Raw genomic sequence first — 27582 nt, 5'->3', positions numbered from 1 at the left:
GCCAGCTGATAAGGATGTTTTGGTGATTACATGTTGCAGGAAGAGATATTTAAACAAACCCCCACCCATCACACAATACACTACAAGATAATATTCAGAATTTTAAACCTGCTAAGACTTTCCTTTGTTCCTTCCTGGAGTCAGCATGCTGTTCCTGTCATTATGCACAGTAGGATTGTCACTTTTTCAACAAGACATATTCAAATATATACTTAAAGGTACAGTATCATGTATTTTTCAGGCACATAATTCCATTTTGTTGCACATTTAAGTAACTATATTACCTTCAAATATGACTTTGTAATTGGACCTCTGTCTCTTTAAGAAACTCCTACTCTTTCTGAAAGTCTGCTTTCAGGAAGTCATCTCAACATGGCTCCCCTATTAACCCTCTACTAACTGTGGTGAAGCATATGTGGTTAGGTGGCGTTGTTTTAATTTCCAAAGATTTAAAAAGAAAAATCCACCAGAAAACTAAAAATTAGTAATTGTTTGGGGTTTTTGCAGGATATATGATCTAAAAAAAAATAGCCAAACCAACAAATAAATGGCTCACCAAACATAAAACCAACCACCTTCCACAGAAACCTCAGTCCCCTGACCGACATCCAATAAAAAACCTTTGCAGTAATTTGTTTTTTGTTCATTTCTAGCATTAACTTTTTTGGCATTTCAGGCATTCCATACAGGGAAGCTGGATCCCTACCTGTGCCAGCGCAGATTTGCTCCACAAAAAAATTCATCTAATCATAAAGCCTAACTTGATTGACTTTATTAAATCAAGACTGGATCCATCGTTAAGTAGGCGTCCCACATTGATGTAATAATAACCTGCGTTTGTCTGACCTTCAAGTTTGACCTTCAGCCGCTGGGATTATTTCTGTCTCTCTTCAAATCACCTTTACAGTGATTGGAAGAGAAGAGAGAATAAGTCAGGATGCAGAATTTTGAAGGATTTAGAGGGATTATGCAAGTAGGAGCCATTTAATGAAATGTCAAAGAAACCAAAGAGCCAATTTTGAAAATTCTCACTCATCCAGGGGACACACTGCAAAAAATACTACCAATTATTTTTAATCTAGAATCTAGTGCAAATATATTAGTACTCTTCAAATAAGACAAAGCTAACTTTTTGAGATGATGGGAGCTTGTTTTAGGTCAATAATTCCTTAATGTGGATGAAAAACAGGAAAAAACTAAAATTAAGCAAATAAAATTGTCTGATATTTATTGTAGATCCAGAATTTTAAAGGGGTTTTTACGACAGCGTATTAGAGCCTTTGTAGATTAAAAAAAAGACAAAATTTCCACCAATAAATCAGAAACTCTGTGATTAATCTAAGAAATTGTCTAGAAAACATTTCAAAATAAAATTTCGACCTTTGAAATTCAAAAATTTTCACTAAGTTTATATTAGTCTAAAAGTTTTTCTGCAAAATTTCCTTTTTTAATAGAAAATGTCAGAGATTACTCTGAAAATTTCTGGGTTTTGAAACTATTACTGAATTTTGTGATAACTCTCAGAAATTTTCTAGAAAACTTGGACATTTTGCAAAAAAACATTTGAATTTCAGAGATGTTCTCGTTTTTTGTAGAAAATGTCTGGTAATAATGTAAAAAATTAACTATTTTTCTACCAAATTTCCTTGTTTTTCAAGAGAATTTCTGAGAATACTCTCAAAAGTTTCAGTTTTTTTTTCATGGAAGATATTTACTACTTGTTACTACTTTAATTTTTCATGTTTGCTGTATTAAATCAGACGTCTAGTTTTCAGTTTCTTTTGGCCTCAACTGAATAAATTTATTTTCAGTAATAAGAACAGGATTTGAGTCATTTTGCTTCAAAATGTTCTCTATATTTAGTCAAGTTTAACAAAGAATAAAATCCGATTTGAGAGCTGCAGAGTTGGCTTTTCAGTAAAAGTCTCTTCATTGGTTATAAAAACACAAATACTTTGTTTACTTTTTCCTGTGTAAGAAAATGACACAATTTTTACTCTGATTACAAATTAAAAGTCTCCATCTGCATCTAATTGGGCCAAAATTTGTTTCATTTCTGAATTGCAGTTGGGCGCTCTTTGGACACCTCGGGTTTAATCCGTCCAAATCCTCTGAATCACAGTTTAGCTCAATAAAACGGATGAAGCTGTGAGGAGCTGTGCTGCGCAGCACAAAGAAACGGTTGGCAGCAAACCGCCACAATTAGCAGCTAAACAGACATTTCAGCAGCAGCAGGCGTCGACTAAACAGAGGCAAAAGCAGAGTAAATGTTGAAACTTCAGCAGGTGGAGCATGCTAATGCTAATGCTAACGTTTCATGACTTGATACTAAATAAGCTACCGGATGCTAGCAAGTTGTTTACAGCTACAAACAACACTAAAGGGGGGTAGACATTTTATTTTTTTACAAAAGTAGCACTACGTCAACATGTTTCTACTCATGTAAGAGTAGAAATACTTCATAAAATTACTCAAGTAAAAGTAAAAAGTACAGCGCAGTAATGAGTAATTTTTTAAAAATTAATAAAAAAAATTTTTTTTTCTTAAATTAATTAAAATTGAGGAAAAAGTTCTAGTTATAAATGAAATAATCTGCAAGATATTTTAATTTAGAAATGACTTATAAAGTTAGGAAAAAACTGGCAGATTATTTCACTTATAACTAGAACTTTTTCCTCAATTTTAATTAATTTTTTTTACTTGAAACAAGCTCCTATATCTTACTAAAAAGTTAACTTTTAAGTTAGTTTCACATTGTAGTTTATTTATAGCAAATTATGATACACTTAATCCAACTGAACTGAAAACTTAACTGGCTGTTAATATGTAAATAATAATTTTTTATAGTAAAATGTACCAAAAAGTTTAAACTTTAGAAAGGAAAAATGCTTTATTTCAGTGTTTCAATGAGTTTCAGATGGAAAATAATTGCAACGATCAGTTTTTGGAGATTGCTGCCGTTAATCTCTGCTGTTAGTAAAACTCAACTGTAATGGCTGAAAACCCAGTAAGTGTTTAATTTGTCATTTTCTCTTCCTGGTTTTATTTCCGCCTACTCCCTCTGCGTCTTGTTCTTGTTCTCCCAGAGTAATTGATGCGATTTGAGCTCTGCCAAATGTAATCTTCTTTTAATTAAGTCGTGCTGGAGACGTCGCTTTCAGACTCTTCTTCTAGTTTTTTTTATAATCTTTTACATGATTTTGGTGTCATTGTTTTCATTATCTCAACTCTTTCCTTTAACTCTTTGCATCTTTCACCTGTAATCTACTCCAGGGTTGTCCAAAGTGCGGCCCGAGGGCCATTTGTGGTCTTCTGGCTGATTTTGTGCGGCCCCCTACTGCATTAAAAAAATTATACAAATATGGCAGATTTAGATGAGACTTTTAATTTGTAATCAGGGTAAAAATTATTACCAGCTTAATTTTTTTTACAAAGGAAAATGTAAAGTACAACAAAAACTATTTGTGTTTTTATAACCAGGAAATTTTTAACTGAAAAACCAACATTGAATTTCAGTAAAATCAGCTTTTATTCTTTATTAAACTTGGCTAAACATAGGAAGCGTTTTGAAAGAAAGTGACCCAAATCCTGTTAATTTTACTGAAAATAAATCTATTCAATTGAACCCAAAAAAACCTGAAAACTATTTTTCTTTAGGAAACATGCAAATCAAAGTGGGAAAAAGTAGAAAATTTCAATGTCATAAATTTTGAGAGTAATCTCAGACATTTTCTAAAAAATAAAAAAAAGGAAATTTGACAGGAAATAATTTATGTCACGAATTTTCTGCAAAAAAGTGAAAATTTCTGAATTTCAAATGTTGGAATTTTTTTAAAGACAATTTTCAAGAACATTTCTGACTTTTTGGCATTTACCCCAAAACACAGCCGTAAAAATCGCTTCCCAGTTTTGAATTTTAATAAATATATTTCTTTTCGATCTGCGTCTCCTGCATTAAGTGTTTCGTTATTTTCTCTCCCTCTTCTGACATGATGTAGCCTCTGCTAAGTGTAATCCTCTTTTAATTAAGACGCGCTGAAATCGTCACTCAGTCTGACATTACACTTTCGTTTTCTTGCCCTCTTATCGTTTTTAACGACTCCGCCGTCATTGTTTTCATTATCTCAACTCCTTCCTTTAAATCTTTCAAACTTTCATCTACAATCTACTGACTCATTCCTGTTTTTTTCTGCTTTTGTCTCTGATTTCTCCTCTGCTGTGCTCCGTCCGTCCTTTCTCTGGCGCTGCAGTCTCAGCACCACGAGGAGGAAAAGCGAGCGCTCAGCCGGGAAATCATTGTTCTCAACAATCACCTCATGGAGGCAAAGATCACCATCAACAAGCTGAGAGAGGACAACGTGAGTAAGCGCCTCTCAGGAACTGATTTCCACAGATTTGAGTTTTCTGAATGAAGCATTTTCCTGCTTCGCCACAAATTAAAAACCCACCTACGGCATATTTTTGGGAGGGGACAGATCTGCGTTTTCTTTTGCTTAGTCAGTGATTTTTTTTTTTTGGAAGCAGAAATGACAACTCTTCAAAAATCTGCTTCCTCCCTCTCACTATTGATGCTTCAAGTCGTCGCCACTGTATTTCTGCAGCATCCTGGATATTTGCGCTTCAAGGTGCCACAGCAGATAGAGGAATTAACTCTAAGCCACTGGGTGTTTTATAGTGATTATACAGAAATCAATGAGCTTCCTCGGGGTGGGGAGAAGTCGGAGTCTGATTCTCAGCTCAAGGGCACATGGCAATCTAGTGCCTCGCTTTCTTTGAAGTGATTTTACTGGCTTTCTGTGTGCAGCCTCTGAGTTCGGTTGGGTCTTTTTTCCTCCCTCTTTCTCCTCTATGGCCCTTATTAGCACTTCTGAGGTACATAGCACTTTGCCAATTCCCCTCGATCCATCTGAGCCAGCAGTTAGGCAGACATTTCCTCCAGAGGGAGAGTGAAGAGAGAGGGAGACGTGCAATGCTTTGACTCCTCGGAGATTGCTTCTGGTTTATTTTTGTCAAACTCGATGCTTTAAATGGGACCTTTTATGTAAAATTCACATTTTGGATGTTTTTATTCTTCCATTTGGGTCCTGGTATGTTTTTTAGAAGCAGTTTTAAGTGTTTTAATAAAAAACACCCGATTAGCTAATGGCTTTTTGGCGTCTGGAAAATGAGCGGTTTCACAAACCTCCTGATTGGTAGGTCACGCTTTGCCGTTACCTAGCAACCAAACTGGAGCTTCAGCACGATTGGTCAGCTGGTTTTACCGCTCAACACTGCAAAAACACAACATCTCACAAAGCATTTTTGGTCTAGTTTCTAGGGCAAATATTTGAAATAAGACAAAACTAACTTATAAGTAACTTTTCAACAATATATAGGAGCTTGTTTTGAATCAATAACTCCTTAATATTGATGAAAAAGTTGTAGTTTCTCTGGCAGATTATTTCACGTACAGCAATTGTTTTGCTATAAGTGACATAATCTGCCAATGGAACTAGATCTTTTTAAATCAATATTAAGAAGTTATGGCTTAAAAACAAGCTCGTATTTCTTTGGTCAGCTGGCTTTACCGCTGTACAATGGCTGCTGGAAAAGACGAGTGTTTTTTGTTATTGACTCGCCATCCAGGTCACTTGCTACAATCTTGTTGGTTGTGCAGGAGGCTCCACTTTTGCTTTTCAAAGACGTGTGGTTGTGAAATTGTGCATTTGTTTGCGTGAGTGTTAACGTTGAGATGTTGAATCAGTAAATTTAAACTATTATTCCTACTGTCATCAACTTTAAATGACTTTAATGCGGTCAATCCAACAAATCTCACAGATTACCGGAATAAAACTGTTACAATCGAAGATAATTGATCTATTTATAGAAAGAATCAACATGTGAGATTGAACCATTTCATGCAAGTGTTTGTTTAAAATGTAAAGTTTGCTTTTGAAAAGCGGCTGGTTGGTAAATATCCGAGCTGGTCTGAAGCTGAAGCACTCAGAAGTGTTACAAGAACCGACCTTTTTAAAACGAACAGACCCACCAGGACAGAAAAGAAGCTGTGAAAAAGCTCATGCATGAACAAAGGCAGAGGAAACCACATATCCCTTCATTATCGTTTGGGAAATATTAATTAAAAACCAAAAAAAAAATCAAGATTTCATGAGACGGAGCGCAGAAGGAGGAATAGTTTTCTCTTGCTTTCTGTTCTGGAGGGCGCAGATAAGTGAATGTGCTGCTTTAAAATGCTTTAACAAGATTAGCAAAGTCTGCTCTGCATAGATAGGAGACGTTCATATTGAGAACTGGTGATCGTTTCAACAGCCTGCAAGCCGCTAATGTCAGACAAGCTACAAAACATGACAGCATAACAATAAATCCACTAGTTTCAGCTGGATTTTATTTTATTTTTCAGAAATTAAATAACTAGTTGAGTCGTTTAGTGTTGGCTTTTATGCACATAATAAATATTTAAATGTGTTAAAGTTGGTTTTGAATGTGGCGATGGTTTTTTCACACTCTAGGAAACTATCAGAGATCCCTCCATTGCTGTAGGGACACAAATTGAGTTTGTCAGTAATTATAAATATCTTGGCTTTATTTTAGATAAAGAGCTCTCTTTTAAAAATCACATAGCAAATTTGCTACAAACACTGAAAATGAAGATTGGGTTTTATTACAGAAGTGGATCTTGTTTCTCTCTTAAAGCTAGAAGTAAACTGGTAGCTGCAACATTCCTGCCACTCCTGGATTATGGAGATGTGTTATATATGAATGCTTCGACCAAATCAATCATTAAGTACTGTTTGTCATTGTGCTTTAAGGTTTGTAACCGGTAGCAGACGTCTCACACATCATTATGAGCTGTATGCAAAAGCTGAATGGCCTCCTTTAAGAGAAACAATCACCTGATGATCCTGATTTATAAATCTCTACTCGGCTCCAGCAGACTTCAACTCTCTTTTACATAGATCTGCTAATTCCCATTCTTTAACAACATTTTTCTTTTGCATGTTCCACGTTTCCGAACTGAAAAAGGGAAGCAAGCTTTCAGTGTGATGCTCCTTCAGCCTGGAATCGGCTCCAGTCTGAACTCAAGATGTCAGAACTGGTTTCACTGGACTCATTTTGAGTGATTCTTTAAAAACAGGCAACGAGATTCTTTTAAACAGTGTCGCTGTTTTTAAATTGTTTTATACTGTTTTATACTTGTGCATATGTATTAATCAATTTTGTTTTGTAACCAGGTTGCTGTGCATTGCAGATTTCTGCCCACCTGGTTAAATAAAGGGGAATTTTTTTTTTTTAAAAGTCTGAGTGATTCCAGCAGTTTCTGTTTTATCCATTATCAAACCAGATTAAATGTGTTTGAGTCACTTTTCACCTTCTTCTGTTGATACTAAGTGAAATGATCCCTCAGCATGATGCTGTCACCACCACAGTGAAAAAACACAAAGTCCTACCAATTACTCTTGTTCTAGTTTCTACAGAAAATATCCCAGTACACTAAAAATAAAAATAAAAACTAACCTACAAGTAACTTTTTAGTAATATATATGAGCTTGATTTCAGTTAATATTGAACTGGTTCCATTGGCAGATTATTTTCTTAAGATTAGACATTTTTCCCATGTTATAAATTAAATAATCTGCCAATAGAACCAGAAATTTTTCATAAATATTAAGGAATTATTTACTTAAAACAAGCTCCTCTGTCTTGCTGAAAAGTTGGTTTGTCTTATTTCAAGTGTATTCAGATATTTGCACTAGAAACTAAATCAAAAATACTTGGTAAGATTTAGTATTTTTGCAGTGTACTTTGTACCAGTTATTATGGCTGCTGGTTTTAAAGGAGCAACAAGTTTGATGTTTTATTTTTCCCCAACTGAGGCAGCAACAGCAAGAGACGAGCCATAATTTATGTAACAACGATAAAAACAATACAAACTTTGGTTTTCAGTGTTTAATAACATTTATTTATGTTTTTGTTGCTGAAAATACTAAGAAAAGCAGATTTAGAAAAAAATAACATTCTGGTTTTGAAGAAAAGTCTGAATTTTGACTTTAATCTCACATTTCTGACTTTTTTTCCTCAGAAGATTAAAGTCAGAACTCTGCAAGATTTAAAAATCCCTTTCCTATCGAAATCAGACTAAAATATGGCAATATTTATCTTATTATCGAACAAAACATCTTCATAAGTTTTTTGCAGAAGAAAATATGATGAAGGTATGTAAACGTCTGATTTGCACTGATGAAGATGAAGTTATTTTATAGATTTCTAATCATTCAATGCTTGTTACCATGGAGACAAGCATGTTGGAGAACTTCCTGAGTATTTTCAGTGATCTTTTGTCTCTTGCAGGACCTGTACAGGAAAGACTGCAACCTGGCCGCCCAGCTGCTGCAGTGCTCCAAGTCTCACTACAGATCTCACAAGTCATCTGAGGTGAGCAAATGTGCATCGAAACAAGGCAAGCAGGACTGAAAAACTTCCAAAACATAGAAAATGTTCTCCATGTCGATTAGCAGCTTCTAATTGGTGCGCAAATCAGTCTGGAGTTGTTTCTGTGATCAAGAGAGAGAGCTGCTGAGCCAAATTGAAACCTTGATGAGTGGATTTCACAAAGAGACGGAGCGACGGCGCTCTTGGCCTCTTCAGTCAGACTGATGGAGGTCTGCTGTCTGAAGAGGCGTCTGCATAATGAATCAGCAAATAAAGGGCTGTTTACAGACAGCAGCTGATGCACAGGACATTAAAACAGAAGCAAAGACGAAGGTTGAAAGCTGTCTGGCTCTGCATGCAACATAAAAAACGTTAAAAAGGAATTTCAATCTCTAGTTTCTCATGCAAACATCTTGGCACAGTTGAAATGAGAAAACTAATTTATAAGTAACTGTTCAAAAAGATTTGGGGCTGGTTTTAAGTCAAGATTATTTCACTTATTTCATGTTAAAAGTGAAATAATCTGTTTTTGTTCATATTAAGGAATTATTTTCTAAAAACAAGCTCCTGAAAAATCACAAGTTTTGTCTAGTAGTTACATTTACTGTAACGTTTTGGAAAAAAATGTGCTTTAAGGAGTATTTTAATGGAATACATCCAAAATAAATAAACAGAAACAACAAATAAAATCAATTATGAAGTCTCTGTAAATAAAATTGTCCTTCATAGAAAGAGCAAGTTGAGACCAAAACTCCAGACTGGAGTTTTATAATCCAGTTTTTGGTAAAAAGAGAGAAAAGCGATGCATCATGCAAATGGAAATTATTGAGCTTGTTTTAATTTATAGAGCAATTAATTGATTTATTGCTTGTTGCACCAGACTTTACCAACACAGAGTACAGAAAAGTGAAGTGGAAGTGAAATTGCAAACTGGTTTCAAAACTACAAATCTGACAAAGTGTGTCAGGCTCAGCCTCCCTGGATCAAAACTTGTTGGATCCATGTTTTTCTGCAGTTATAGCTGCAAACTTCTGGCGTTTGTCTCATCTATAGATTGAAATGTTTGCCCACTTTTCTTTACAAAAATCTCTCAATCTCTGTCAGATTAGATGCAGAAGATTTGTAAACATCAAACTTTCCAGATCGCATGACCCACTTTTTACCTCAGTGTCTGATCTCTGGTTATGGAAAGATCCAGATTTTGAGTGGAACTAATGACTAATTTCCTTAAAAATAACAAAATTGATCAATCAGTTTATGGTTTCCTGTTCCATTCCGGTTGGAATCACACTGCAATACTTTGTGATTGTTAATTAAGATGTGATTTAGATAGGACACAATGCTGAGTTGGCTCGCTTGCAGAGCAAACTCCACATTATCATACGCTGCTCGTTCAAAGCCTCACCTACTTTCCATCTCTGTTCCCTGTGGGAGAGTCAATAGCTACTAAAAATAGCTCCAACTTTAAAAATGCAGCTTATTTCATGCAAGCACCAGCATCTATTTCTTAACAGAGCCAGAAGAGACAGTTTTTTTAAGCCCAGCTTGAGACTTAGACCACCAGTTTAATTTAAATATGACTTGGTCCCTGAGGAACCGATATCTGAGGTTTTTTTGATGGCAGATAGAAGAAAGAGACACTGAGAAAATACAAAGAGAGGGGGAGTGAGGGCGTCTCGGTTGAGAAGGCAATGAAGCTACAGAGAAAAGATGAAAGGATAAAAAAGAGGGGAAGAAGAAAGAGGCTGGTGTGGCAGCAGAAGTTTCTGATCAATTTATTGGCTACAAAGAACCAGCAGTTTTTTTCTAATAAGCACAAACTGAGAGAGAAAAAGAAAGTTTGAAGAAACAATTTAAAAAGACTTGGGCTGTTAGTCAGAACTACTTTTTAATTGAAGCATAGCTAGATGTGTTTCCATTAACACAAATTGCACAAATTGGAGTTACAAAAATAAATTTGCTTAATGAAAACACGGCAATTTCGAAAAAAGTCAAGTGGAAGACGGCAAGAAGTTGTATGAGGACGATTAAAAAAAAAAAGTCTTATTACATGAACAAACTCATTTTGATTAGAAAGGTGTGCAGGGCGGGGCAACGGGAGGGACCTCCTGGTTGGGCAAGGAACCCGAAATAACTGCTCGCAGTTCTAGTTTTGATTGTGTTTACATATTTGTTGAAACTGTCACTATATTATGACAGTTTGGTTCGAGACAAATTATCTGTGAAAAATTCAAGTTCCTCTACCTTCTCCCAGTACCCCCAGTGCTGCCTAGAAATGAGCAATCAGAGCCCGGAGGCAGGTCTTAGCGATGTCAATCACAATCTTGTATGGCGCTGCTCACTTTTCCCCATCAGCAGAGCCTGTTGTGAATGCTCAGGCTAGCTAGCGTAGCCGCCGATGACAGGAGATAAACTGTTTTCCTGTAAGAACAAGTTGTTTCTTCACCATATCACATTTAGCAGCATGTACATGAGGCTGAGTGACAGCACCAAGATCCTCCTCCTGGTTCTGATTGGTTGGTTTTGGTCGGGAATGGTGTATTTCTTTAAATGGCAATAACAGCACATGGAGACGGTGGAGGAGATCAATCTTTTCACAGATTATCTGACTCTAACTGTCACGACATGGTGGCATTTTTAACAAATATATAAATAAACATTCTTTATAAAGCTTACAGCAGCTTTAATTGAAAAACCGCAATTGCAAAATTGTGTTTTTTTGACAAACGCAGCTAATAAAACAAGTACAAGAAAAAAGTGAAGTTATGTACAAGTTTTTGGAAAAGAAGACAAACCTCAGGAGTTACAACTATATCAAAACACTGATGTGAATCTAAATTTTAAACCCAAATTTCTTTGGCTTCTCTTCCTTAGCTGCCGCTGGACTTCCAGGAACGCATCAGCTCCTACATGGAGAAACATAGCCGGGGTAGAGGAGCCACCATAGCAATGTGTCACCCTAACTACCCTGAAGAAGTGCCCACAGCCGTAATTGCCAAGGTCCTGGAAAAGCCTGAACCTGGAAGAGATTCCCCTGTAACATGTGCCACAACCTCCCACGTTCAGGATGGAGACTTTCTAATAGGAACAGGAAGCAACGATCACCTGAACCGCCGCATTTCGTACAAGACATCGGACCTGTACTGCAGCGACACGGCCTTGTATTGTCCTGAGCGATGGCAAGACACAGAACGCAGGCAAAGCGTTGACCTGCATGGCACTGCCCTGCTTCAGCTGCACGCCCAGACCTCCTTAGAGAGTAACCCAGATGACGATCCTTTCCAGTCCGGCAGCTTCTCCCACCATGACCCCCCAGCGTCTTTCCACCACCACGACGAGTTTGGCACTGGCAGCTTCCCTGCCTCGAGTTCGTACTCCAGCTTCAGCCTCGCATCGGATGAGAAGGGCGCAGTTAGCGGTGGTTGTGGGCGCACTGCCAGCAGCACCTTATCCTCGTCCCACCAGGGTCTCTACATAGATTGGCGAGATGGTGGCAGTGGGGACTATGAGCGTAAGAGCTTGTCTTCGTATGACAAAGAAGTTCCCGGGTTCTCCAAGTCGCACAGCATTCAGCATATGGTGACCTCTAGGAGTCCCCAGAAGGATACGTCACCGTCGTACACAAGGACAGCTTCGTGCTTCAGTGAGCCATACCACTCGAGCTCCCCTCGCCTCGCCTCGTCCCACAGCATGGGGTCTACAACTGGACTGGGCCAGGCTCAAGGTGGAGCTTTGGATAGTCGAAATGACGTACCTGAGGATGATTTGAGTGTCCGCTGGAAACAGCTCAGCGTGGAGGACATCCACACTTTCTCATCTTATCGCAACATTGCAGGGCGGATCTCACCGTACAGCTTCTCTGAGAGACAGTTTGCAATGGGCCCTTCCAGTAAACTCAAAGAGTCTCTCTACAGCAGCTTCCAAGAAGGAGATGACGTCTTCCACAGCCACGTGCTTGACCAGTGTTTTTCTATGGGCTCCCTTTCACCCAGCCACAATCCGAAACCCAAGGAGCATCGCAAGTCAGAGAAAACCTCTGTGCTGTACCGAGCCAAGAATGACAGTCAAGACTCTGAGGGAAGTCTGTTCCTCTCAGGAAGCTCTAAAGACAAGGAAAGCAGTGGGGCTGCAACAACTGCGAACAGTGCAAAGAAGGACTACGTAAACCTGAGCGTGGACAGCTCGGCCGAGTCCTTACACCACAGCTCACTGGAGGCCTCGAGTCTTCAGCACTACCCAGCGCCGAGGCCAACGATCCGTCCTCGCCCGAGTTCCAGTTCCGCTCTCAGCGTAGGCCCCGCGCTCCCAAAGAAGACTTCTCCAAGGTACCAAAAATTTGGGAGCACAGGATTGACAAGGAAGGACAGCTTGACCAAGGCACAGCTCTATGGTACGCTCTTGAACTGAGTGCGCAAGAGAGGCGTCAGTTTATGCATGCCGATGACGATGAGTCCATACTGTTCTGCACTGTCAGTCTCCCCTAAAACGAACTCATTCGTGCGATAAGGTGTTAAGCTGTTGTCCCTTTTTGTATCTTAGCCAAGGCACGCGTCATGCAGTCTGTAACATGTTTTCTATTGTGCATCTTGATACACTGTAGCAATCAGATATGCCAGCTGTAAAGAAAGTTTTATTCATAATTTATTTTCCAGGAATGGCCACCAGTATGCTGCTAGCACAGTGAGGAGCTAAACACCAACAATGTCATCAAAAACTCTCATTCAACACTAAAACCGGCACAAATCGGAGATGAATTATAACTTCTGCTTCCGTGATGTGCAGAGGCATGCGTCTGCATGCTATAATTGTGCAAGCCTCACTTTTCTCCACATAATTGATGTTTTGCTGGGGAGAGGTTACCTACACTGCAGTAGTAACCCTTTCAAAACAACACCGCCTGTCATGCTACTTGAGGTCTTTAAGTTTTTAAGCTGAACTTATGGAAATTAAAATACTCGTAAACAAGCAAACAGCAGCTTCAGACACTCTCCTCCCTTCTTCTTTTGGCTCAGACATGAAGACAAGTGCAAACAGAAAGAAAGTGATCTGCAGACATCAGATGTTTTGTAATGAAAAATGACAAAATTGATGTAAAAAGAGAGTATTTTCTTACCTGAATAACATTATGCTCACAAACAACGCACATGCAGAGTCGTTTGTGAGCATAATGTGTCAGAGACAATGGTCTGATTGGTCAGTGGTGGTTTTCCAACAGAGGAGGTTGTTTTAAAGGGTGAGAATCAGTCCATTCATTTATTATGTTTCATACTTTATGCCTTTTATGATGATAATGGACAACATGTGTTACAGAGTGTCTTATTTACTCATGTTAGCAAGAGATCTATGGTGTGTTGTACACTGTGCTGACTGTAAGCTGTTAAAAATCTTCAGCTGGAATTTATTTGTCATAAACATTATTTGTCATAAACAAATAATGCATGTTTCATTAAACAAAAAGAAAAGCCGAATTAGTTTGCACAGGCACATTATTAGAAAAAAAGTTGTTGTTTTTTAAATTGCTTTATTTAGCATTTAAATTTTATATATATAAAAAAACATTTATTCTCCTTCAAGCTACATTTAAAACTTGAATACTGAGATAATTAATTGTCTGATGAATAGATGATAGGATAAAAATAAAGTTAAAAATGCACTAGTGAAACGATTTATCGATTCATTAGAAATAACTAAAGTGCAGTGGAAACAACAAATTTGACAATGTGACATTAAGTCAGGCTAAACCGTCCCTGTTTTGTGTCAGAAACACCAGTGATTTCTAAAATAATAATTTTTTCTTTAAATTTAGAAGTTTACTCACGTTTCCTAGAACAGTAGAAAGCAAGACTTCTGTTAATTTGCTAACAGCAGAGCTAATATTTTGTTCAGCTCTTTAGCAGGTTTGCTGACTCTGAAGAGATTTAACTCACTTAGCTTTCCCTACATGGATTTAATTGAATTTATAAAGTGCTAATTTGTTGCAACACATGATGTGTTATGAACACCTGATTGAGTTTAGCGCTTTAGCATTAGCTTCTGACAGATACATTGTTGGCAGCTTTCGCGTTTGTGGAACTTGTAGAATTACCAGTGATTTCTAAATTAATAAAACAAATTTTCTTCAAATTTAGAAGGTTACTTACATTTCCTGGAACAATGGTAAGCACATTTCTGTTAATCTACTAAGAGCAGAGCTAATTTTTTTATTTAGCTCTGTAGCGTTTTTGCTAACTTTGAAGGCATTTAGCGCATTTAGCTTCCCCTACATGGATTTAATTGAAATTCTAAAGTGGAAATTGTTGTAACACATGTTACAACTAATAACATGCATTGAGTTTAGCACTTTAGCATTAGCATCTGCTAAATACCTTTAGCATTAATTAGCACTTTAGAGTTAGCGCACCTAACTTTTTCATTAGCAGTACATCAGTTCTGGAATTTAGGAAACAATAAATGATTTTTGATATTCTGTTAAGACCTAAAATAGGGAAAGTTAAGTGATTTGAGGCCAGAAAGTGAGAATAAAATAGTTTCGTAATGCAGCGTGCATTAACTTTTGCGTTTAGCTGCAAACAAAACAAATAATAGCACAGTAGGAATATAAATATAAGATGCAGGAGTCTGATTTTATACGGCTGGAGTTTTTCATATTTTTATATCAAAATTAAATGTTGAATTTGGTGGCTGTACGGCACAGTAGTTAAACCAGGACACTTTGCCTTAACCTCTTTCACTAGACAAGCAGAACGGTTTCCTGTACAGACTCCAATATGCTGTGTACATACTGTATATCTGAGCTTCTGTCTCTGTATGTAAACATCTTTCCTGCATTTCTTCTTCCTGTCTGCAAGAACTCAAGGCAGATTTTTCAAGGATCAAACCTGCTTCAAACAGAAGACGTGTTTATCTGAAATATTTCTTCTGTGCTGGTATGACATCCAACACTGTTGCCCACTGTAAGCCAAAGCAAAAGTGCAGCTACATTAACGTTTCAGCCGATTCCTGTACTGATAGTTTCGCCCAGATTTTCCCCATCAAACCTGTAAAAAGATGAACTGGTTGAGTCTTCAACCGTAGAGTCACTGTGTTGCTTTAAACCAGCATGCCCAGTTAGGCTAAACACTGTGAGAAAACAAAACCAGATGCAGTATAAACAAAAACAGATAGGCATGTTGTCCTGTTGCAAAAAAAGTAAAACAAATAAAAAGAAAATAAATATATGGTTAAAGAGAAGAGCTGGATTCTTTTGCTGTGCAGTTTCATATTAAAGTTTGCAAAGTGTCAAGGGTGCGACATCAGTTTTCTTCCTCCGTTGATGTTGCCACTAACTTCGCCCTTGATTTGTGATGGACGGATTTTATTTTGGATGCCTCTACCTCCTTAATTCACAGAGATCTGAGAACTGATTCAAACCATCAGAGATGTTTTCAAGATTTTGTACGACTCTGAAACACAGAAATCCTTCCAAACTAGAGTGATGTATAAATAACAAGATGGTGGAAAATATGAATGACTGCAGAGGGGATGATATTTTTGTTGTTGACACAATGTACAAAAGCAGATATTACATATATATAATAACTTATACCTATATGACTATTTTTATCTAGTTTTAGTTGATGTTATATTTACTGAGCATTTTGACCCTGAATGATGGGACTGAAGCGGTTCTGTTCTGTCCGACCTCCAGCCTGGTTCTGTCGTCTAAACGTCAACATGTGTTTGTCTGACGCATGGTTATTGATTTTTTCTGTATGTTTATTTACTTAATAAAGATGAGTGTTTGGAAAAAGGTAATTATTTCACATGGTTTGTCCTTTAATGTAGATTTTTATTACAAGAAAAAGTTTATTTCCCCAACAAAAAAAATCACAAAATGTAGTTTATTGTGTGAAAACAGAATGTGAAATGAAAATAATTAGTTTGATGAGTAAAACATTTCTCTTTATCTTTTATTTTACAAAAAACGTGGAAAATGCATGGGGTTAAGTTAGAGCATTTTACAACATACAAATAATTTTAGGAGGTAGAAATCCACAGTAGACTTAAATACGCCAACAATCTTTCTGCAGGTTGTTCTGTGGTGGTGTATTAGGGCCATCATGGGCACAAAAAGATAAAAAGAGGAGAAAATTCATGCCAAAAAACTTTAAATTTCAGATGATTCTCAAAAGGTTTCTAGAAAAACTTGGGACATATTTGAATTTCAAAATCCAAATAAAGCCGAATTATTTTTTAAACTTTTGGACCTCAGAAATATCCTTTTTTCTAATTAATCTTTTTAGCAGATTTTTTACTTTTTAAACTTAGAAATGTCCTAATTGTTTTCAAAATTATTTCTTAGATTTATCTCAAAATCTCTGAGGTTTTTATTCTCATAGAAATGTTCTTGTTTTTTTTCCTGGAAAATATATTAGATTAATGTAAAACTTAATCTAATACATCTGAGATTTTTCTAGCAAATTTTCATCTTTCCAAACTCAGAAATTTCCAAAATTCTGATATTAATCTGAAAATTTCTGAGTTTTTTTCTCTCTCTCTCAAATTTTCAACTTTTGTAGCTCAGAAATGTCCTTGTTCTTTCTTAGATTAATCTTAAAATTTCTGAGTTTTTTGACGTAAATATACTCCTCCTTCTATCTTCCCTAATATGCCATCGTATTTTTGTCTTTGCACACATTTTAGAGTGAATCTGAGCATCTTTGTCCAGTTCAGTGCCAGATCTTGATTTCACCTGCCCAGTCACAAGTGGCCGCCATCGCAGGAAGCACAGGATGCGGCGAAACGCACATGCATGGCTGGCTGTGCGCCTGGATGGCGTCCAAAGCGCGAGTGCTTTGGTAGTCGTAGAAGTGGGCCGAACCGGTGGAGCTCCCCGAGGCCAAGATGGCTCCATCCAGGGAAAAGCTGCAGCGGACGGCATAACCCTCCACCTACAACCACATTCATGTTGTAAAGCATCAAACCTCCATTCAAACGTGGTTTTAAAATCAGCAAGTTAGAAAAAAAAATCTATTTTTCTTCATATTTCTTGAGTTTTTAGTTTGTTTTCTTAGTTCTCAGTTGTTTTTTTTACCACAAAGCTGAGGCAGATTAAATTGGCTTTAACATCTGAGTTTCTTTGGAAATATTTACAATTTAAAATTCAAAATAGATCCAATCTACCTATGACATTTCAGGGTTACTGCTTGTTTTAAACTTTTGTGTTTTAATGAAAAATATGAAATGTTTAGCAAGTATTGTTTTTGTAGGACAGAGTATTAGGGCCACGCTAAAATAAAAATTATAAAAATAAAAGAAAAAAGTTATAAAATTACAAGAATAAAGACAATATTTCTAGAATAAAGTCACAATATCACTTATTCTCATAGTATTACGGCTTTGTTCTCGAAATATTAAGATTATTTTCAAAATATTACAACTTTAATCTTATGATTTAATTATTTCCTACTATGGCCCTGCATTTTATTTAGTGAAATCACAGTAAAAGAGGATTGACATAAAAGCATGCCACACTTTTCAGAATATCGCTAACCTTTTATAACTGTCCTTTCTGTTCACAGTCATGCATTTCTTTGTGCTGACTTGTCACCGTTTGCAGGAATTTGTCCTGCTGAATCCAACCTCTGAGGTATTTCCTGACCTTATGTCCATCGAATCGTCGCCTCTTGTTCATCTTGAAGGGCGTCTGTGAGGAGAACAGCGCCACGTAGTTCCCGTTGGTTTGGGCCACAAACGAATCCTCCACAGGGTGGAGAGCCAAGCTTGGACACGTGTACCGCTCCTGTTGGGAAAAACGAGTTCCTCTAGCAGAAATTCAACACCAAAAACAAACAACTGAAATCCATTTACTCTATAATCCCAAACAATTTGTTCAGATTCAGTAAGTTTAAGCCTGATTCTGCCAGATGTAGCCAAATTTCATTTTATTTAAAATTCTGCTTACGTGGTAGATCTGGTTGGAGATCTTGGCTGTGCTGCGGTAATCCCAGGCGATCAGCGTCCGGTCGGCCGAGTCCCGGCTGACGCAGTCAGAGCTCGTTATGAAATCCGTCCCATCGCGAAGAAACAGGATGTCCAGGGTCTGCTGGACGGCCGCTTTGTAGGTTTTCACCACCTTCAGGTGAAAACACACGCACAAATATTAAAAACATGACTGTAACTAAAAGTATAGGTTTATTTCAATTAAAAACTTATACAACTTTAACAAAAACTGCAGGTCTGTGTCTGTTTATGGTGAATTTTTGGTTAAAACTATAGTAAATGCAACTAATTACTTTATTTAAAATGTCTTTCAGTTCCAGTGGTAAATGTTCTAAATGTTCATTAGAATTTAAAGTTTGAATAAAATGGGCAAAATGTCTTGTTATAAGTGAAACAATTTGTCAGTGGAATGATAGTTTTGTCTTATTTCAAGTGTTCTAAGATATTTGGACTAGATTAACAATTTTTGTAAGATTTTGTATTTTTGCAGTGTAACAAACATTTCCTTAAAATCTACTAAATATCAAACCTAAAGTTCTGTTAAGATGCAACAATTATCTGCTTCTGCAAATAAATCTGATTTTTTGATCTCCAGTTTCTTATACATGAAACTGATGATTCTCTTAAGTACAAAAATAAAAAGACAAAAACAGTTGTGGTAAAACTAAAAAGTGATAACTGTATTTAATTGGTCAAGTTAAGCGGCTGCTTAGGGCCTCCGCACCACCAGGGGGCCCCCAAGAGCACCAAGCTAGCATAATGAAAAACATGTATACTTAAAATAATATTGAATAGTACAAACTAAATCCTATTACACATGACAAAACAATTTCTGTATTATGGTTTTTATAGCTGTTGCGCAAATAATGGCTAATCTCTTCAAAATTCATAATTTTTTAGTTTGTAACTCCTGTGAGGTTGAAATCAATAGCTGTAATAACACTGGTAGCGTTTACCAATGATGCTAATGATAGTAGATACGTACAGATAGAGAAGCTTAGGAATTACAAGGTATTTGATGTTAGCATGTTGGTAAAGGGGGCACCAAATAGAAATCTGCTCAGGGTCTCAAAAAGAATTGGGCCGGCCCTGAGTGTGATTTTCCCAAAGGAGCCGAGAGCAGAAATGGATATTATTTCAGAGTTTTCCCTCAAATATTAGTCAGCGAAACGCTTCGTCTCCCACTCTGCAGATCAGCAGCACGTTAAACATTAAATATCAAGTTAGGAGGGTCAGAAAATGCAGGCAAGTACGGCTTGTTTGCAAAGTTTGATCCCTGTTTGCAAACCAGGGATCAACTTTGGATTGTTGTCCAAAGTTGACCTCACACTTCCTCAGTCGGAGCACAAAGTGTTGATCACACAAAGATGGCGTCAAATCTGAGGCCATCTGTCCAGCTGAGGCGTGACAGAAACCGGGACAAAAATCACAAACAAAACACTTTGGAGTGACTTAAACCTTTCTGCATGGTACAACGCTAAAGGTGTGCCGATCGATCGGCCACCCATCATAATCGGCCGATTTCCGTGAAAAAGCGATCACCTGCATCTCATTTCTCAGCCTGCCTGTGCAGCTGGTCTCCTCTTTTCTTCACTGCACAAACGCGCAGCAACAAATCCTAAGCGATGTGGAACTATAACGCACTGAGTGAATGGGGAAGTTTGCATGTTGCRGCGGAAAATTGAAGCARGTCAAAATGCATCAACACAACGAAGCTAATACGACATAAAAACAATGTCATACTTGACGGAGTTTTGCTACATCGAGGTTCACTGCAGTAAAAAAGACATACGGAGGATCAGATAGCAGGTAAAGCAGCACAGCTACAAACACTCACCCGGATTAGCATGACGGTCAGAAAGCTAAACAAATAACCCGCAAAATGATTTAAGTCTTCGAGCTGCAATGTAAGACGCTGGTTCTGCTCTCGCTGTTGAACCGCTGCTATGCTACAGGTAGTAATATTTCACAGACGGAGCGCCGCTTCTGCTCCACCTGGTAGTGACTCTCACACCGAACCTCTGCTTAAAGCTGCAGCATCTAACCTAAAAAAATACATTTTACATACGTATTAAAACTTTCGCTGTCCTAACATGAGTCAGATAATCTCTAAAAAATAATCGATCTCCTCCCTGCTCTGCATAATTACTCCACTCAATCAGAAACAGCCACTCAGAACTAGCAGTAATCAGCTAGCCACCATGCTATCAGGAAGTTTTCATTCAGTAACTCAGGATTGTTTATTGTAATGGAACCTGTTTTTGCCTTTGAATGTTAAGTTTTATACTTGAATTTTTTGCCAATGTTGAGAGGTTTTATTTTGGCTCTTTGCATTATTTAGCCTCTTCAGAGCCTCCATATGTTATCAGTCTGTTAAAGATAGTATTACTGATAGCAGTACAATTTGCAGAATGCCTGTTTTGTTTTTTTCTTGGAAAAAGTTATTTAAAAAAGTTTTTGTCTAAATTAAGGTGAATTCATGGTTCCTTTTTCCACATAATGTAACCAGTAGTGTTTATGATAAAAAAAATAATAATTCTGTGATTGGTATCGGTGATCGGCCCTCATGGGTGATCAGAATCGGAATCGGCAGGAAAAAACCTGATCGGCACATCTCTATATAACACATATTTAGAACTAATTCGAAAGGGAAATCAGTTCTTCTGGGTGGAAGTTCAGGCATGTTTGTGTCAAATAGATGCACGGTTATACAATCGTACATCTTCGAAAAACAGAAGTGGAGCCTCCTGCACAACCAATAAGAATTCAGTAAGTTGTTTCTGGATGGAAAGTTAACAACAAAACACTTTTTGTATTTTCCAGCAGCCATTGTACATTGACCATCCTCTTCATGAGACGACTGTCTTGAGAAAACAGAGTATCTTCAGTCAGAGGCTTCTTCAGATTCGCTGTAATACAGACCGCTACAAAAGATTTTTCCAGCCAGAAGTCATCACACCTTCAATAACTCTTAGAAGAATCTGAATTAATGAGCTACAACATTTAACTTCCCTTTGGAATTAATAAATTATTCTTGAATTTGAATACGCCGGTAAAACCAGCCGACCAAAAGTGCTGGAACTCAGTTTGGGTTGCTAGGTAACGGGCGGAATTCCACTGGGGTTGCTAGGTAACGGCGCAGGGACTTAACATTCCGGAGGTTTTTGAAATAGCTCATTTTCCAAACACTCAAAAAAACATGAACTTATTGCCAAAAGATGTGTTTGAAAAAATGTTGAGAGTTGGGATGTTTTTAAGAAGCAGCAGAAACCCAAATAGCAGTAGAAAAACATCCAAAATGTGAATTTTGCATAGTAGGTCCACAAATTCGACCCAAATCAGTTAAAAGAAAAGCTAAGTAATACTCATACATATAATAAATTATGTGAAACAGCTACAAACAGCAGGGGGGCCTTTTTCTTACTGTGGAAGAATACTTAATTATTCTGGTTTAACAGATCTGATCTCAGTCGGAGGCTGCCGCTCTCACTCCACCTGCACCAGTCTCCTCTTTTGCTCCTGTCAGAGAGCCTTGACGTAACACAGGAGGGCCTCCAGAGTCCATCTGCCTTCAGACTACAGGTTGACTAGCTGGGCCTCTGGGCAGACTGGATCTGATCCGTCGGGGTAGTTTTACTCCACAGAAAAGCAGCTGAAGCCTGAAAGCGAGCCGCACCCCCGGCTCTGCAGCTTTACCAGCCTGTTTTCAGAGAGGACTGCGCTACGCTCTGTTTGCAGCTCATATTGACGCCTGCTGGCAGCAGCATTTCCGCTGCGTTAAACCTAAAATCCCTGCTAGGAGCTGAGTCGGGTCGCTCAGGGAAGAAATTACATGCAAACACGTAGATTCAGAGGAAGTGAGCAGGATTATCATATAAAGCAACCCATTAGATTTAATAGAAACGCCAGGTTGCAGCTTCACAGGAACAATTTATGAGAATTAAAACTGTTAGTTATACACACAGCAGCTCTACTTCAACTGGGAACGCACCGATACGTAAATCTGGGCTAATATCCGATATACACAGTTTTCCTAAAGTAAGAAATGTTGATGGCAACAACAAATATGCCAGCTTCTGAAATGAAAAAAAAAGTTTGTGCTTGTAAGTTTGTGATAAGAATATGGAAAAGTTAAAGTGCTGTGAAAACTTTTTCTAAATCTGACGAAGACAAAGGGAGATGAAGGTTTCACCTTGCAGCAGCGGGAGTCCCAGGCTTTCACCACTGAGCTGTGACCTCCACACAGGAAAACGTCTGGGCTGCCGGGGTGAAGAACCACACACATCACCTTAAACTGGTTGTCCACTTTCACTGTCGGCTGCCCTGCAAACAATAAAAGAACAATAAAGCTCCCATTTAAAACCCATTTTTACAACTGAAAATCATTACATTGTACAAATTAATAGGTAACATAATAGATGTAATCAGTGGAAACAGTTTGACCCTGACATATATTTATGGTTAGGAAATGCTAGGATTTAAATGTCGAGATATGACTGACAAGTTTCGTTTTGAGTTGGAGATTTTAAAAAACTGTGATCATTGGCAATGTGTTATTTTATTAATTGGTGCTTAAAACTTGTGAATTCAGACAGAAAAAATGCAGCTGGTGTTTCCATAAGTGGTAGAATATTAAAAATATGTGTTATGTAATTCTAAAAATGATGATATCAAGTGGGTTTTCTGAAACATTACTGAACAGTGCATCTGTATTGGGATCAAGAGTGTGGAACTCACCAGAGCTGGATACTAACTAGTTACTTTTAATCAATTACATTTACTTGAGTACGTTTTTTCAAAGTATTTTTATTACACTGTACATTTTACTTTTACTTGAGTAATTTAGTTATGAAGTATTTCTTCTCTTACTTGAGTAAAATTTTTGGATTTTCCTCCCATAGAATGAAAAACAAACTTTTTGTAACCAAAATATTCACCAGACAAAGACACAATAATTCCTTAATATTGATGAAAGCGTACCGGTTCCATTGGTAGATTATTTCACTAATGGTATGAAAAAAATGCCTTGTTATACGTGAAATAATCCAAGCTCCTAAATCTTCCTGAAAAGTTACTTTTTAGTTTTCTCTAATTTCAAGAGTAATTTGAAAACTAGACAAATATACTTGATAATATTTTGTGTTTTTGCAGTGAAGGCAAACAATGTTGGTCTTATCTGTGTCTAAGATGATAAAGAAGTTGATAATTAAATCCTGTTTTGGCTAGAGGCTGTGTTTTCTATGTTGATTTAGAAATGTCATATATAAAATTAAAACAAGAGCACAGAGAAGCTTAAGTCTAATTAGTTGTGACAGGGTGGGACCAAAAGTGACTTTTCGGAGAAACATGAGGCCAAAGTATGAGGATGAACTCAAAAGGTTGCTCAGGGCTCAGCGGCTCTTCATTAATTCATCAAACAAGCGACATAGAACCACTGTAAGCCCTCAACACACACACAAAAACACTTTATTATGAAATTGTCCCTACCAAGTGTCTCTCAGTTCATTGTGAACTAGTTTGGTCCAAAATGGGACTGAGTGGATCTGAACCAAAGTTTTAACAGGCTCTTTCATCAGCTCCACACGTCATGCTTAATTGGCTTACCCGCAGCAAAGATCCCTAACAAAGATTTGAAACTCATGTTTGGAGCGTTTACTTTGTAATAAATGGGGCATCCTCATGTTTTAATTAGGCTAAATTAATTAGCTGTCTCAGGATGACGGATAAGCTAACGGGGGCGATCCATTTGGGATAGTCTATATGTTCAGCTGACATGGCTTTATGACATATGGAGTGACTGCCAGGCCCTCAGGGCAGAGAGGGCCTGGCAGTCACATTAATCCGCTGAAGCACTCCTTCTCAAACTGTGGTCCACGGGGCCGTTTAATTGCCAGGACATGAGCTTGATGTGTGTCGTGTAAAGTTAGCATACCAAAGGTTTACGTAGTCCTGTGGACCCGGTTCAATTAAGGGGTCAAAGTTGTAACATTTGTTACATTTTCAACTGCTGCAGTTTGCTTTCACACTGTAATCTGTCAAATGATCCAAACTAATTGAAAGAGCTGTTCCACTCCTCACCTGTGGGGGCGCTGCAACAAGAATTACTGAAGGAAACAACACAAAAACCTCTGAAGTAGAGCGCGACTTCCTTTTTCACAAAATGTAAACAAATTCGGAGTGGAGTGGTATCAGGATTTCTCCCTTGATGCACATTACTGGTTTATACATCGCCTGTTAGCCGCTAACGCTAGCGATGCTCCTGCAGGCGGCCATTACTGTGAGTCATTGAGTCATGTCCGCAAAACCAGATTGTTCGAATGTGGGATGAGCAGGAATCTGTCACAAAAATGGCTGTATCGTTCTTATTTCTTACCCAATTTCTATAAAATCTGGCTTGTAAAATAAGCAAAACATTATTTTCTCTGGATATAAACCTACAAATAATTCAGTTTCTGTCAAGATGCAAGAAAGCACTAAGCAAATTTCTCTTTTATATTGGTCAATAATTCCATTTTACTTAGTTGCAGCTGTTAAAATTACATCATTAAAATTTAACAAACCATGGCTCCTATCCTTTATGAAATATTTCATCTCAGTTGATAACAACTCGTCTAGTTTCTGTCTTTAATGAAGGTTTAAAAATTACAGAGTGCCACGGCAAACAGAAAATAAACTACAAACAGGAGAAAAACAACTTTAAATCCTTTAAAACCTGCTTTTCCTCACTCTCTGTGTCTGCTTGACTCTACATGAAGACCTGTTGCCATGGCTACCGACAACACCTCCGCTAACCCGCAGAGCAAAGAGTAAAATAATGACCAGAAGGCCCTGAGCTGCAGTCAGCTTCCCGCTTTTGAAGCGGTCTCCAGTCCGCTTACATTCACACTTCATTCAAACCGCTCAGTCTGCATTACAGTTCGATTGCGCATCCACACCTCCCCAAACAAACGGACTTTCTAGACAAACAAACTAGACTTCAATTAAGTGGACTAAACAGGGCTGATGTGAATGCATCCCTAAAATAATACTGGAGAAATGGCTTAAGACTGAAGCTTAAGATACAGGTGAAAAGTAAACAACACCAGGAATACCGATATGATTGGAGGAATTCACGTCTGTAGGAATATTTTAAAGTTTCTCGGTTGAGTTGCAAAACTTTTGTTTTGTAGTACGACATTAGGCCGGCTGTGTTGAGTGGGATATGACGGCGATGAGGCAGTGAGCAGCGCTGCGCCCGCACTGACTAACTGCATTTTAACACCTAAAACAGAACAATTTTAAGTAATTCAGTGATTCATAAAAATAACATGATTATGTTAAAAGTCTATTCTTTGAGTGTACGGACTTCAGAACTGGGTGATGGACTCTGTCTTCCTGGTTTTAGTGAGAACACCAGCAGCAGCATTCTGGATCAGCTGCAGCTGGAGGATTTTCTAGGCAGAGCTGTGAAGTAATCAGTGCGACTAAAGATAAACGAATGGATGAGTTTCTCTAGAGCTTGTTGGGTCTTTAGTCCTTAGGCCTGTGACAAAAACTAATTTTTCTTGACAACAAATTGCCCCAGAAGTTACTGTAATAAATGATAATATTGTTGTTTTGAGACCATTTTTAAGTAGTATAGTGGTAATGGTATAATAATGCAAGAACATATTCTCAAAAATCAATAAACTTTAAATTCTAAAACATTTTAAATATCCAAAATAAATAAACAAAACAACAGAAACAACAAATAAAAGGAATCAGGAAGTCTGCAAACAAATTTGCCCTTCAAAATAAGGGTTAGTTGAGACCAAAGCACCAGACTGAAGACTTTTGTCATCCAGTTTTCGGTAGAAAAAGAGAGAAAAGAGAAAAACGATAAATCATGCAGATGGAAATTACTAAGTTTGTTTTAATTTATCTTATGGTTAATTGATTTGTTGCTTATTGTGAACGGCCTGTTAATATTTCAAACCTAGAAATGTTCTTCAAGTGACAGAAGACCGACTTTATAGCTGTCTTTATGTGTCTGAAAAAAGCCAGTTTTTCTTCACTGTTCAAAATGGGAAAGGTAAGAGAACTTGCCAAAGCATGGCTACAACAAAACTTGCCCATATCTCCATCCAGAGCAATAATTGATACGAGAACCATAGCAACGGTCAGTCTCCATAGCAACCATTTAATTTAAAGCTTTTCTAAGTGTTTTTAGCACACATGCCAATAATTGTGGAGGGAAAGACTCAAAAAGACGCAATGCACCTAAAACACTCAGAGGGATTTTAAGGATGTTGCTCATTTTCTGTGTTTTCGATTGTGATCGAGTTTAAAGTGTCAGCGACTTCATTTCAGCCCTTTCACATTAAAGTGCAATGAAGCCATGAAGGAACCGGGCTGCGTTCCCAACTCCCACATTAATATGCAACTAAATTGAATTCCCTTCATCTCGCGCTGCCATAGGAACGCGGCCTTATTGCCCTTTCCAGGAAGCACTCGCTTGCAGGATTCTCGCTCCTGGAAACAATAGACTTATAATTAATTTCTAATATGAATGAATAACAGTAGTGGGAGGAATAAAAAAAAATGTTATAAAAGAAAAAGGCTTTCATAGGATTATGCATGAGAGGTATTTGGATGCGTGGCATTTCTTTAGCTGTTCCTTTGAAGCCGCTTTGACAGTGGCGATCAAATAAGCATTTGTCTGTTTACGGTTGTGGTTAGCGACGTCCCAGTGTAAGGTCATGGCCGTGGTGATGTATCCATTATTGATTCCCTTCCTGGAGCTGCCTGCGTGTTTAATGGGCTGGCCAAGCTATTATCCGTAGGCTTTATTGACAGAATCGACAGACGCTCGGAAAGAGGAAGTGCAGCCGTGTGCTGACCCTAAAGATGCAGATATCATGGTGGCTTTATTTTTTATTTTTAGTTTGGGTCATTCTCTTTAAGCTTGAAAAATAAATCGCAGCTTGTAAAACTTTGATCTATGATTGATCCAACGGACTTGGAGAGAAGTGAAGTATTTATTTTTTTAGATAGCAAAACCATGTTGCTGATCTTATTAAGCCGGATTCTTTGTCATCATAAATATGTATTTATTTCCAGTTAACACGCGAAGATGTGTCTTAGACGTAGGGCTGAAACGATTCCTCGAGTGATTCGAGTACCTCGATTATTAAAATTCCTCGAGGAAAATTG

General features: G+C 37.7%; 2 protein-coding genes across 3 annotated transcripts in view; one reads left to right on the top strand and one right to left on the bottom strand.

Annotated features, from left to right (window-relative positions):
- Positions 1–16224, top strand: part of begain (brain-enriched guanylate kinase-associated) — a 47607-nt gene extending 31383 nt beyond the window's left edge. The window contains exons 5-7 of the mRNA XM_008399916.2: positions 4251–4358; positions 8350–8433; positions 11305–16224. Coding sequence (XP_008398138.1) covers positions 4251–4358; positions 8350–8433; positions 11305–12837 — 1725 coding nt within the window. The 3' untranslated portion in view covers positions 12838–16224. The remainder of the gene's footprint in view (positions 1–4250; positions 4359–8349; positions 8434–11304) is intronic.
- Positions 1–27582, bottom strand: part of wdr25 (WD repeat domain 25) — a 118884-nt gene that overhangs the window by 67081 nt on the left and 24221 nt on the right. The window contains exons 4-7 of one of the 2 annotated variants that reach the window (XM_008399914.2): positions 22604–22734; positions 18374–18544; positions 18071–18211; positions 16968–17360 (exon numbers count right to left, since the gene is read on the bottom strand). In XM_008399914.2, coding sequence (XP_008398136.1) covers positions 17139–17360; positions 18071–18211; positions 18374–18544; positions 22604–22734 — 665 coding nt within the window. In that variant the 3' untranslated portion in view covers positions 16968–17138. Of the gene's footprint in view, positions 1–16967; positions 17361–18070; positions 18212–18373; positions 18545–22603; positions 22735–27582 lie in introns of those variants that run through there. The other variant, XR_532628.2, reaches the window with a different exon arrangement.

The sequence above is a fragment of the Poecilia reticulata genome, linkage group LG22, assembly GCF_000633615.1.
Source record: "Poecilia reticulata strain Guanapo linkage group LG22, Guppy_female_1.0+MT, whole genome shotgun sequence".
NCBI classification, from domain to species: domain Eukaryota; kingdom Metazoa; phylum Chordata; class Actinopteri; order Cyprinodontiformes; family Poeciliidae; genus Poecilia; species Poecilia reticulata.
This window is presented reverse-complemented; position numbering and strand designations above follow the sequence as displayed.